This window comes from Styela clava, chromosome 1 (genome assembly GCF_964204865.1).
Source record: "Styela clava chromosome 1, kaStyClav1.hap1.2, whole genome shotgun sequence".
Classification (NCBI taxonomy): Eukaryota; Metazoa; Chordata; class Ascidiacea; order Stolidobranchia; family Styelidae; genus Styela; species Styela clava.
The window spans coordinates 20,478,503-20,489,702 of record NC_135250.1 but is presented as its reverse complement, the minus strand read 5'-3'; the positions used below and the strand labels follow the sequence as shown (position 1 = coordinate 20,489,702).

The 11,200-nt window shown below is 36.9% G+C and overlaps 2 protein-coding genes and 2 long non-coding RNA genes across 4 annotated transcripts; 2 read left to right on the top strand and 2 right to left on the bottom strand.

Annotated features, from left to right (window-relative positions):
- Positions 1 to 329: 329 nt before the first annotated feature.
- On the bottom strand, positions 330 to 3,199 carry LOC120333734 (uncharacterized). The gene is made up of 3 exons (XR_005568291.2): positions 2,603 to 3,199; positions 1,686 to 1,853; positions 330 to 1,289 (listed from the first exon to the last, which is right to left on the bottom strand). It is a non-coding gene; the product is annotated as an uncharacterized LOC120333734 (long non-coding RNA).
- A 524-nt stretch (positions 3,200 to 3,723) lies between these two features.
- On the bottom strand, positions 3,724 to 4,823 carry LOC144422685 (uncharacterized). The gene is made up of 2 exons (XR_013475318.1): positions 4,538 to 4,823; positions 3,724 to 3,773 (listed from the first exon to the last, which is right to left on the bottom strand). It is a non-coding gene; the product is annotated as an uncharacterized LOC144422685 (long non-coding RNA).
- Positions 4,824 to 6,494: 1,671 nt separating this feature from the next.
- LOC120342354 (26S proteasome non-ATPase regulatory subunit 4-like) lies at positions 6,495 to 8,780 on the top strand. The gene has a single exon (XM_039411147.2). The coding sequence runs from the start codon at positions 6,643 to 6,645 to the stop codon at positions 7,798 to 7,800; it is 1,158 nt and encodes a 385-aa protein (XP_039267081.2). The 5' UTR covers positions 6,495 to 6,642; the 3' UTR covers positions 7,801 to 8,780.
- Positions 8,781 to 8,793: 13 nt separating this feature from the next.
- LOC120342364 (translin-associated protein X-like) lies at positions 8,794 to 9,913 on the top strand. Its single transcript, XM_039411158.2, has one exon. The coding sequence runs from the start codon at positions 8,802 to 8,804 to the stop codon at positions 9,588 to 9,590; it is 789 nt and encodes a 262-aa protein (XP_039267092.2). The 5' UTR covers positions 8,794 to 8,801; the 3' UTR covers positions 9,591 to 9,913.
- The last annotated feature ends 1,287 nt before the right edge of the window (positions 9,914 to 11,200 follow it).

Sequence of the window (11,200 nt, the reverse complement as noted above, 5' to 3'; positions counted from 1 at the left end):
TCTTTCAATGAGGAGTCTAGTGAACTCAGAATGTGTTGAAAACTAGACTCGGCAACTCTTGAAAGATCCGATGGACTGGATGGTGTTGTTTTGGTGGTCAAACATTCATCAATCATTGATGGCAATTGTATCAGTACTTGGCGAAGAATAGTGCTTGTTATAACCGCCATTAGTGCGCTATCTTCCTCCTGTGATGTACTTGGCGAATCAGGAATTGGACGCTTGGAAGAATCCATACTCTACAAGTCTACAGTATATTATCCTAAAGTTTCTTAATCAAACAGCGAAGGTTAAGACCACATGTACATGACCACATGTAATTGACCACATGTACACCAATTTGACACATCTAGAAATTGACTCCTTTGTCGTGCATTCCGATATAACTGACCATTTCCCCATACTTTGTTGTTTAAGAGGCATTAGACCCACAAAAACGAATGAGTGTGTATTGTCAAGAGATATGTCACTGTTCTCAATTGATGCCTTTCGATCTGAGGTACATAACATTATGAATAATCGATTTTCCTCAATTAATATAACTGCTGAGAACTTTGACAACACATTTGACGAATTCATACAGTCATTCGTTAGTACCATCGACCGGCATGCCCCACTTCGACCTCTATCGCGTCGTCAAAAAAGGCTGAGGCTAAAGCCATGGCTAACCAAAGGGTTAATCACTTGTATGAAACACAGAAATAAGTTGTTTAAAACCCATTTTTTACGTGGAACCCCCTTGCAACGCTCATACTTCAAAAAGTATCGCAACACACTTACTTCCGTATTAGACAAAGCGAAGCAAATTCACTACCAAAATCTTATTTCCCAGACCAAGGGTAACCCCAGGTCTACGTGGCAAATCATTAATCAAATCACAACCACAAAAAATAATTCCAAGCATTCGATAGCTGAAGTATGTCTTGAAAATGGCAGTACAGTTAAAGACGGTTGCTTAATCGCAACCGAATTTAATAAGTACTTCTCAACTGCTGGATCTAGCTTGGCAGCCAAGTTTTCTAATGACATGTGTGAATTTAAGCCATTTCTTCGTAACCGTGTTAGTAAATCAGCTTTTATGACTTTGGTCACAGAATCCGAAATGATAGTGGAAATTCTAAACTTGAAGGAGAGAAAGGCAGTTGGGCCGGATAACATTCCTCCCCGCTTCCTGAAATTCGTTGCTGACCCGCTTGCGCCGCTTCTAGTTAAATTGTTCAACTGCTCGCTCTCGCTCGGAATTTTCCCCTCATCCCTCAAAGTTGCTCGTGTAATTCCTCTCTTTAAATCTGGCAATAAAAAACTTGTGTCAAATTACAGGCCAATTTCAATTCTTTCGTCAATTAATAAAATATTTGAACGTCTAATTCATAATAGGCTCAGTAATTTCTTTACAAAATATGACGTGATAAATAAACATCAATTTGGTTTCCAGAGTAATCACTCTACGTCTCATGCAATTTTAGACACCATCTCTTACATTTATGACAAATTAGAAAAAAAAGAATTTGTTAGTGCTATATTTTTAGATCTCAAAAAGGCATTTGATACCGTTAATCACAATATTCTAACCCAAAAGTTATGGCATTATGGTATCAGAGGTATACCAAATAAACTTCTCTACAGTTACTTGAGTGGCAGAACTCAATTCGTTCAAGTAGGAACCCACTGCTCCCCAGTCTTACCAGTGACTCACGGGGTCCCACAGGGTTCGACGTTGGGTCCATTATTATTCCTCGTCTATATAAATGACCTCACCCACTGTTCTTCTTTCTTCGCAAAACTATTCGCTGACGACACTATACTTCTAGATAGTGACAAATCTCTACCAGCTATACAGTCACGAGTGAACTCTGAAATTGTAAAAGTGGTTAATTGGATGAAGGCTAACAAATTGACATTAAATATCGATAAATCTAAGTCTATGCTTATTTCACCAAATAAACATGAAGCCAATCATAACTTATTAATCTGTATTGACAACATTACATTAGAAAAAGTCAATTCTTATAAATATCTGGGCATATATTTAGACAGTCAAATGAAATGGGATATTCATATAACTAACTTGGCTGCTAAGTTATCTAAGTCGGTGGGAATACTGTACAAACTCAGGCATTTTATACCAATTTCGACTTTACGTATGGTTTACCACTCGTTATTCCAAGCCCATATTCAATACGGTATTTCTGCATGGGGCTCCGCTGATAAAACTCTTTTACGCAAAATTGAAATAATGCAGAATAGGGCCATTCGTGCTGTGTCTGGCAGTGGACCTTATGCCCAACTTGATCCAATCTATTATAAACTTCGTATTATTAAAATGGTGGATATTTATAAATTAGAGATATTGAAATTGATGCACCAACATCACAACAAAAAACTCCCTGTTACATTCACTGATTATTTCTTGAAACAAAGCAGCGTGCATTCTTATAGAACACGATCCTCTGCCAGTAGTTCCTATTATGTAACTCATTTTTCAACCAAACGTACTCAAAATTCGATAAAATATACAGGCGTTAAATTATGGAATGCTTTATCCGATAACATTCGAATTATGAATTACAATTCATTCAAACAAGCTTTGAAAATTTTTTACCTGGATTCCTATGTATCCTTTTAGTCTGCTTCAATAAGTGGTATAGATCCCTTATAAGTATAGTAGTGTACCGTATACAACCCATGTCCCCCACCTTTTGTGTGGCTCGATTTTTCTATAACTGGTCATTCGGTCCAGGATCTCTATTTTACCTAAACGATCGTGACTTTTTTCACCTCTTAATGCCATTGGCATTGTCACCATTTTTCTTTATTGTCCTCACAGAGCACGACCATTATCACTGAGTTTGCATCATTGCCCAAAGTACATGTGGAATGAACTTTTCCCATCAAAACTGTTTTTCCTGTCTGAATTGTACTTATATATTTATTTATTTATATATTGCCGTATCAGTACCGATACTTAATCCAACCCGGCTTCCCCTGTTATGGTTGCTGGGAATTCCCCTTCAGTTGCTAAGTTTCTGCAGCGTCCTGCCAGTCAACAATTTCATATTGTGATTGCGATCACCCGAGCATGACGCTGCGAGACTGACATACTGATTTATCGTAAACGCGTTTTTTCTGACTTTTACTCGACACGATGGATATTTGTTCCCATTTAAACATTTCTCTCTCGATTCCCTTCACATTTCTTTTTAAACCATTCTCTTTTGACTTGCTCTCTCGATTCGATTTACGTTTTCTAAATTTCCCCTGAGCTAACTTAATTCTAGATTAATCATTTCTTCCCCGACTCTCTTGATTCCATTCATACTTTTTATTTAAACTTTTCTCATTTGGCTTACTCTCTCGATTCGATTTACGTTTTCCAAATTTTTGCCCTGATCATACATAACTCAACCTTAATCAGCTAATGGCTAGCCGGCTACCCATCAGAATTTTCTTTCAGATCACAAAGTCGCAATATTACGCCCCGCTAAGTTTCATTGGCAACTGTATTTGGTTGTAGTATCGGTGTCCAACTTTAGACTGAAACCTTCACTACCAACCCCACCGAAACAAAAAAATTTTCTTGATAGGGTCGTATTGAAGTTGCTTTCGTTCAAGCACAATAGACACTTTATTTCCACCAATCCACAGTAATCACAAGTTACTTTGTCATTACGTTAAGCACCAATAAATGGATGCTGAGGTCTTGTGCCACTGTGGTCTTGCCACTGTGGCAACTTATACTTTGCCATCCATCTATTCCATGGTCACACCCATATCTGTAAGATAAAGGATACAGATTCATTTGATATCATGATCCTGCACTAGCTTTGTAATATTTGTAGAGTTTTCGTAAAATTTAACAATCAAGTGGTGTGAAATTTATGTCCATATCCCACCACAAACACTAGTCGTAAATGAATTTGATTCCGGCTAGCATATCTTTTTTTACCAATGACAATAAAAAGACATTTTGGGACAGTTGTACAAGCACCTTTAGGATTGCAGGTGCAACAACTAAATCATATGACGAATCACAGTCTCTCGTACGATTACCAGTCTATGTTGGGATTAGTTAGTCAGTTATTTGTTCTCAGAAGCATGGACTTGGATGGTGGGGGATGGTCGTAACCGATCAGCGGTCGTGTGAACTGCAAGGAGGAGAGCTGCAATTCTCTCGCACATAACTATCCCCTCATGGGATTGGAACCTGTGAAACTACCAGGGTGATCAGAGATGCGGTGGCGAGCGTATTCCTAGATGGCGAATTCAATTGAATTCTGGTTATTTTTTGCATGACCACTGGTGTTAAACTTTAGTTATCTATTCAACCTCAACCGTTCACTCTCAGTAATAGATTACCTGCTAACTAGTAACTAGGGAAACAATACATTATGGCAATTGATGATTAAATTCCTTACACAAGTCAAGTCTGCAAGTAGGTCTAGGCCTACCAATAACAGTAGTCTGTCATCTGCTTTCCATTGAAATGAGAGAGCTTATGGATATTTAAAAAAATTGATAACGGCACATTATCACTCACCATCAACGAAGTGCTGTCCGCAAACAGTGAAATACAAGCGAGATGACTTCTGGACTTGACACCAACACCAAGCAGTCCTGCCAATAGATGATATCCACATTGCACGACGTTCCGGATCTTTTGAAAACAGGTGGAATATAACTGAAGATCCATTTCGTTGTCTATACTATACGTACAGCCAACAGAACAATACGAAATAACCATTTTCAACAGCCAAACAAAACGGAAAAGTATAATCCGACTTGCAACTGACAGAAGCCAAATGGACGTTTTTGTTTTTATTGCCGTCCAGTAACGAAGTCACGTGACCCGTGCAAGTCCTCTATATGTCATTGGTAGGCTATAATCTGCTATTTGTGAGAATATCTATACGTGGGTAACAAAGCCCTAAAATCCCGGGATTTTTAGGAAATATTTGCGGGATCGGGACTGAAAAAAAAAAACAGTTCAAATCCCGGGATTTCGGGATCGGGTTTTCTTGGGTCCCAATGAGCATATATTTGCTCATCGCGGGTCTCAACTCTACGAGCAACTTCATACCCGGGACCCAATGTGACGCCAAATCGGAACAAAGTAGAAGTGTCATATGTATAATTTTGAGCGATTATTTGATTTTATCAAGTTTCATGCTTCTGATATTAGATTAATAAAAGGAATTCAAAATAATATCCGAACTAGGGTTAGTTCGGATACCTATAATTTATACTATCCGGATAACGGATATATCCGGGTATTTTACCTATCCGGTTAACCGGATAGTTAGTTACTGCTAATTTCAGAGAACCGATTTTACAAGATTTTTGTGGCGAATTGACTGAAAACCACCACACAGTTCTATTGTAAATACGTACATATGTATTATTTTTCTCGAATAAAAATGATTGTGCATTTTGATGTTGCATGTGTCAATAAATAAAAATTTAAGCTCTGTAATCGTACAGAAGTGCAGCTGAATAATATAGTGAAACATTGTTTTAAATTCTGTGTCCTAATTGTCTTCCTCTCGACTGCTAAGTTATTTTCTCATATTCAAATCCTATGTAAAAATTTATATTATTCCTTTTTTTATTGTTAAATTTTTTGGAAGTTTTTTTCTGTCTAGACATATAGCATATTTTCTTTAAATTTTGACTCCTACTAAATTTTGGTGTCGCAGACTCACGATGACCATTTCTTCAAGCTTTTAAGTTCAATTAGTTTAACATACACCTGACTTAGATAGAATAGATTTATTTTCAGCTGGTATATCTTTTGATTCGATTGATACAGGGAAATTTGAAAAAACATATATACCAAAGTTAAAAGGAAGCACATAACATTTGGTTGTGTACCCAAAATTTTGAAATGCTACACAGATTACATGGAATCGGAAGTATTGTGAAATAAGTCCTCGAAATTCAAACTGGTTTACTTCATGATAAAATGCGTTCCTTCAATACACGCAACAATTACTAAAAGCCACACCCGACATAAAAGCAACAAACTCACACCCACCCAACCAATACTTTTCAAATGAATTCGTTTAAGTTAGTCTTTCTTAAACTGTACCTCCAGTTCAAATCTAACTTTATAAAGCGAATAAGCTCTCCTAATAAGCGCAATAATCACATTTGTTCTGCGTGTTTTGTGATGTAATAGTGAAGTTCACTCCAGCATTCTACGGATGGCTAAAATATATATAGGCAGATTAGAGTGGAAAAAGTTGTTATTATATGCTCTGGGAGATGTCAGTCGCCACTCAACAAAAAATATAAAAACCGCTAATCGCGCATATGTATTATTTATACTGCTCTATTATCCGGTTAACCGTCACAATAATATCCGGATATCAGATAGCAAAATAACTCTTGGTTAACCGGTTAACCGCTATCCGGATAATCCAACCCTAATCCGAACATAAGTTTGAGGCCAAAGGTCGGGGTCACTGATCCGAAAAATAAATTCGCTGTGTCATGAAATAAAAATAATGCTGTGTTACAACTGAACCATTGTGATCCTGTAATACAGTAATAGGTGTAAGTTAACAGTCGGCGGATCAACTAGTTGCGATCTTTTTTGTCCAGTATCTGAAAGTTAAATCGCGCTGAAGTAGACTAGATATCAAGATGGTTCTCGAAAGCACAGTAATATGTATCGACAACAGTGAATACATGAGAAACGGGGATTATTTGCCAACAAGAATCCAAGCCCAACAAGATGCCGCGAACTTGGTATGCCGTACAAAATTACGTTCTAACCCTGAAAACAATGTTGCGCTACTCTCTCTTGCTGATGTTCAAGTTCATGTTACATTGACAAATGACTCAGGAAAGTTGCTATCAAAATTACTTTTAGTGCAACCTAAAGGGAATATTAGATTCTTAAATGGCATCCGTGTTGCACATCTTGCATTGAAACATCGTCAAAGTAAAAACCATAGAATGCGTATTATTGCCTTTGTCGGAAGCCCAATTGAAGACGATGAAAAAGAAATAAATAAAGTTGCGAAAAAACTTAAAAAAGAAAAAGTAAATGTGGAAATAGTAAACTTTGGCGAAGAAGAGTTGAACACACCAAAACTGACTTCGTTTATCGAAATACTGAATGGAAAAGATGGAACAGGATCTAATATTGTCAATATACCTCCAGGATCCATGCTTTCTAATGCTTTAATGAACTCCCCAATTATTGCTGGAGAAGGTGGAGCTCCCAGCTCTGGCGGTGGTGAATTTGATCTTGGATTTGACCCAGCATCGGATCCAGAGCTTGCTCTTGCTCTTCGTGTGTCATTAGAAGAACAGCGTCATCGTCAAGAAGAAGAAGCTCGAGCAGGATCAGAAATCCAAGAAACTCAGTCAGCTCCAGCAACTGCAATGGCAACAGGCACTGGTGAGGATGACATGTTACGTGCGGCTCTCGCAATGTCAATGAATCAAGAGGTACCAGCCACTGCACCTCCTGGTAGTCGCCCTGTTGATATAAGCTCTATGTCGGAAGAAGAACAAATAGCATATGCAATGCGCATGTCAATGCAAGAAGAAAGCTCACAATCTGCCATGGACACGGATGAGAAAACAATTTCTGAGTCCCCGATGGTGGCTGAATATGGTGATGATGGAGATTCGAATGAAGAAGATGTAATTGCTGATCCAGCGTTCCTGCAGAGTGTTCTACAAAATCTTCCCGGTGTGGACACATCGAGTGAAGCAATACAACAAGCCATGGATCAACTTGCTCAAAACAGACAAGATTCTGATAAAGACAAGAAAAAAGACAATGAATGAATTCTGACTACGCAATTATTGACACAAAACTGTTTCGAGAATATTAATGACGGACATAAAAAAATTTTTCATTCTGCCAAATTTCAGAATAAATACTGGCTGGCGAATATTATTGTGAGATATCTCTCCACTATTTCATTATAATATGATACCACATTCACAGTATGTTCTTGTAATTTAAATTAGAATGGCTGACTGAAGTTCTTTATTATCAATCAAGTGATTTCGCACTATCCACTTCTCCACAGATTTAAACACTACCTGTTATAAAGAGATATTGAAGACACTTACTTTGGCAAAGAACATCTTCACTTAATTGTTGAATGTTGTGATTATTCATCCTTGTAAGCTTTAGGTATTTTACAAACCTATACTGGCAGAATGCAATTCTTATTCTAAATGCTTCTATGACATACTATTGTCCATGTTAATATTTGAGTTCAACATTGGATTTTTGTGAAAAAATTTGAGAGTAATAAAGTATTTCGTTACAGAATTCACAAATTTTCTGATTTTATAGAATGAATGGTATGTGTATTCATCCTTTTAAAAATTAGGTCTTCTATCAAAAGTAGCAGCAAACGAATATTTGTTATCTAGATGCTTATATTACATACTAAGGTCCATTGAGCTTTAATAAAGTTATAATTCATGAAGAAAATATGCCTCAAACAAAATATCTGAATTGAAGCAGTAATTAAATTATCAGTTTTAGACTGTCAATTCATCTACTTGGGATATTGCTGTTAATTTTCAATATGATTTCATGCAGCCCTTGAAAGTTGAAGTTGCTCCAAGTGTTTCTTTTTGGGTGATTATGCTGAGAGTGTGTTCTGTCTACATTGTTCAAAAACATTCTTTTTCCAACTTGACATACATAGGTAGCTATTTGAGTTAAATAAACAGCTTTCAAATGCAATGAAGGCAAGATAAATGTAGTGTTTACTTATTTTCGTTTTGTTTCTGTAACCTATAATTAGTGGTAACATTTATTATCTCTGATGGATGTTATCGATCAGTTTCAATTATTTCAACAAGAATTGGAAACAAAACACAACAAATGGGAAAAAATTGTGAAACTAAGCCGTGACATAACGATTGACAGCAAAAAATTGATTTTTCTGTTACACCGAATTGATATTACATCTCCAGAAACAAACTCAAAGTTCAAAATAATTACTGAGGCTGATGAAAAATGTGATATTATTATGAAGAAGTGGAAACAAATTGCTACTGAACTGCAGGATGAGGATTCGCATGCGTACATTAGAGCATTCTCCCCAGGCCTGCAGGAATTTATTGAAGCAATGTCTTTTTTGTACTATTTCAAAACTGAAGAAAACTACAGTATACAAAGCATTTCCAACTGTTTACTTGATCTCAGTGAGATACAAAAATCTTTGGTTTTTGCAGATGATGAAAATAAAGAACCTTTAGTCATTCCAATACCAGTGTTGGAATATTTATACGGCATCGCTGATACTACTGGTGAAGTCATGCGCTTATGCATTAACTCTGCTGCAAAGGCGATCACTGAAACTTCGAAAAAAAAGGTGTTCAAGTTATGTGCTTTTATACGTATTTTATATGAAATGTTTCTGTCTTTTTCATCTATTATTGACGTATCACCAGGAAGAAAAAGATTGCTGCAAAGCAAGATCGATGTTATGAAGTCGTCATTACAAAAAGTAGAGGATACTTGCTATCAATTAGGCCTCAGAGGCAAAGAATTACTAGACGTTATTCTAAAGAATTATGAACCAATAAAAGTGAATGAACCCTCTGGTTAATTTAATTAATTTTTTAAACAAAACCTGATTTTAAAACAAATTCTTTAATTCGAAATACCCCGCTTTATGATAAATATTTTTCCTTAGAAATTATTCCAAGTAACAACATAAGCATGTTTTCCAGTGAGAATCTGTTTAACTAATAATTAGAAATGGTATGATTTTATCAGAATGTCTATTTTCCTGGGATTCCTATTTTCGTGCCGTTTCAGATTTTTAGCTAAACTGATAAAAGCTGGCGTGAAGATTCCGAGAAATATTTGATTCTATTTAACAATGATCAGATGTTCAATCATATACATATTACATATCTTCCAACCAAGTGTTCGATATTTTGCATGATTTACTTTTTAAAGTTGGCCCCTTCGTTAATTTGTGGGCTTGAGTGTATGATTTTGCCGTACGAATCAAAGGACCGTATGAAGGGAATAAGGCTGTTCGGGTATTTTCTGGATCATCAGAACTTGCAGTGTAGATCGAAATGGGCACAAAAGACGACATTCGTTTTGTAAACTTATCTAATATACTAACTAGAACATCTCCACGCATGAAAGTGAGTTAGGTGTACGAGCGTTTCCGTGCAATCTACTAAATGATTTTGAGTTTGTGGGTGAGAATGACTGATCGATTGTCTCGGCTGTATATCTTGTGATGATACTTTGCGCCACATTCGACTTTGAGAACACGACTGGTTTGCCTGAAGATCGCAAGGAAGAGTTCAGGTTTCCCTATCGCAAACGTTCTTGTTCAGACCCATCACACTACTCCTCCCCAATTCATTCCTCATGCGATTTGAAGTACTTTCCCGGCACTGTATGGCGGGGAAGTAGTCCGTGGTGTGTTCAAACTGCGCTATTGGTAACGATTGATTCCAAATCGAAGTTTTACAGTTCTGTGATTGTCCTTAATGTGAAGCAGGGGTGTGCAACAGTGGTCCGCTTGCCACAACCCGGCCTGTCAAGCCATTTAGTGTGGCCTTTGTCAACACTCAGATTTTTTCCCATTATTCACAAAATTCTAATCCGACAGTTTGTTTTAAAAGGCGCTCACATGGGTAAAAATAAATAATGTTCTTTGCTGTTGTCGGCTGTGGTATATATTCCGCCGTTTTGCCCAGTGCCGTTATCACTCTAATTCGTTGTGTACATGGAACAACTAATTATTTTTCATATGTCCCAGCTAGATTTCTGAAGATGGTTATAGGGCCCACCGACAAAAATGTTGCACACCCCTGATGCTAGGTATATCAAAAATATCGTGTTCCTAACTTGTATCACTTGCCCACACGTACAATTATGAATGTTTGTTAAAATGTCTGAAATTATTGATTTACCTTTTGACATCATTCTTCGATACTGAAATAAACCCTTATGCGTAATAAAGGGGGTGTCTCAAAAATGTTGTGTCCCACTTGCCACACGTGTCCCACACCTGTATTACTTGTCCCAAGGGTTGCCAATTTTGACAAATTTCAATAAAGAATACTGTGACATATATTCTCAAGTTTTAAATTAATTAACTCTCCAACTCGAAATATGAAGAAAAACAAAGACAAACTATTTACTGGCTCTTCGTCGACTTCAATAACTGTTGGTCAAGTTTTATATACG

Bases quoted from the DNA above. Each gene is read 5' to 3' on its own strand.
- LOC120342354 (XM_039411147.2), top strand. From the start codon at position 6,643: ATGGTTCTCGAAAGCACAGTAATATGTATCGACAACAGTGAATACATG.
- LOC120342364 (XM_039411158.2), top strand. From the start codon at position 8,802: ATGGATGTTATCGATCAGTTTCAATTATTTCAACAAGAATTGGAAACA.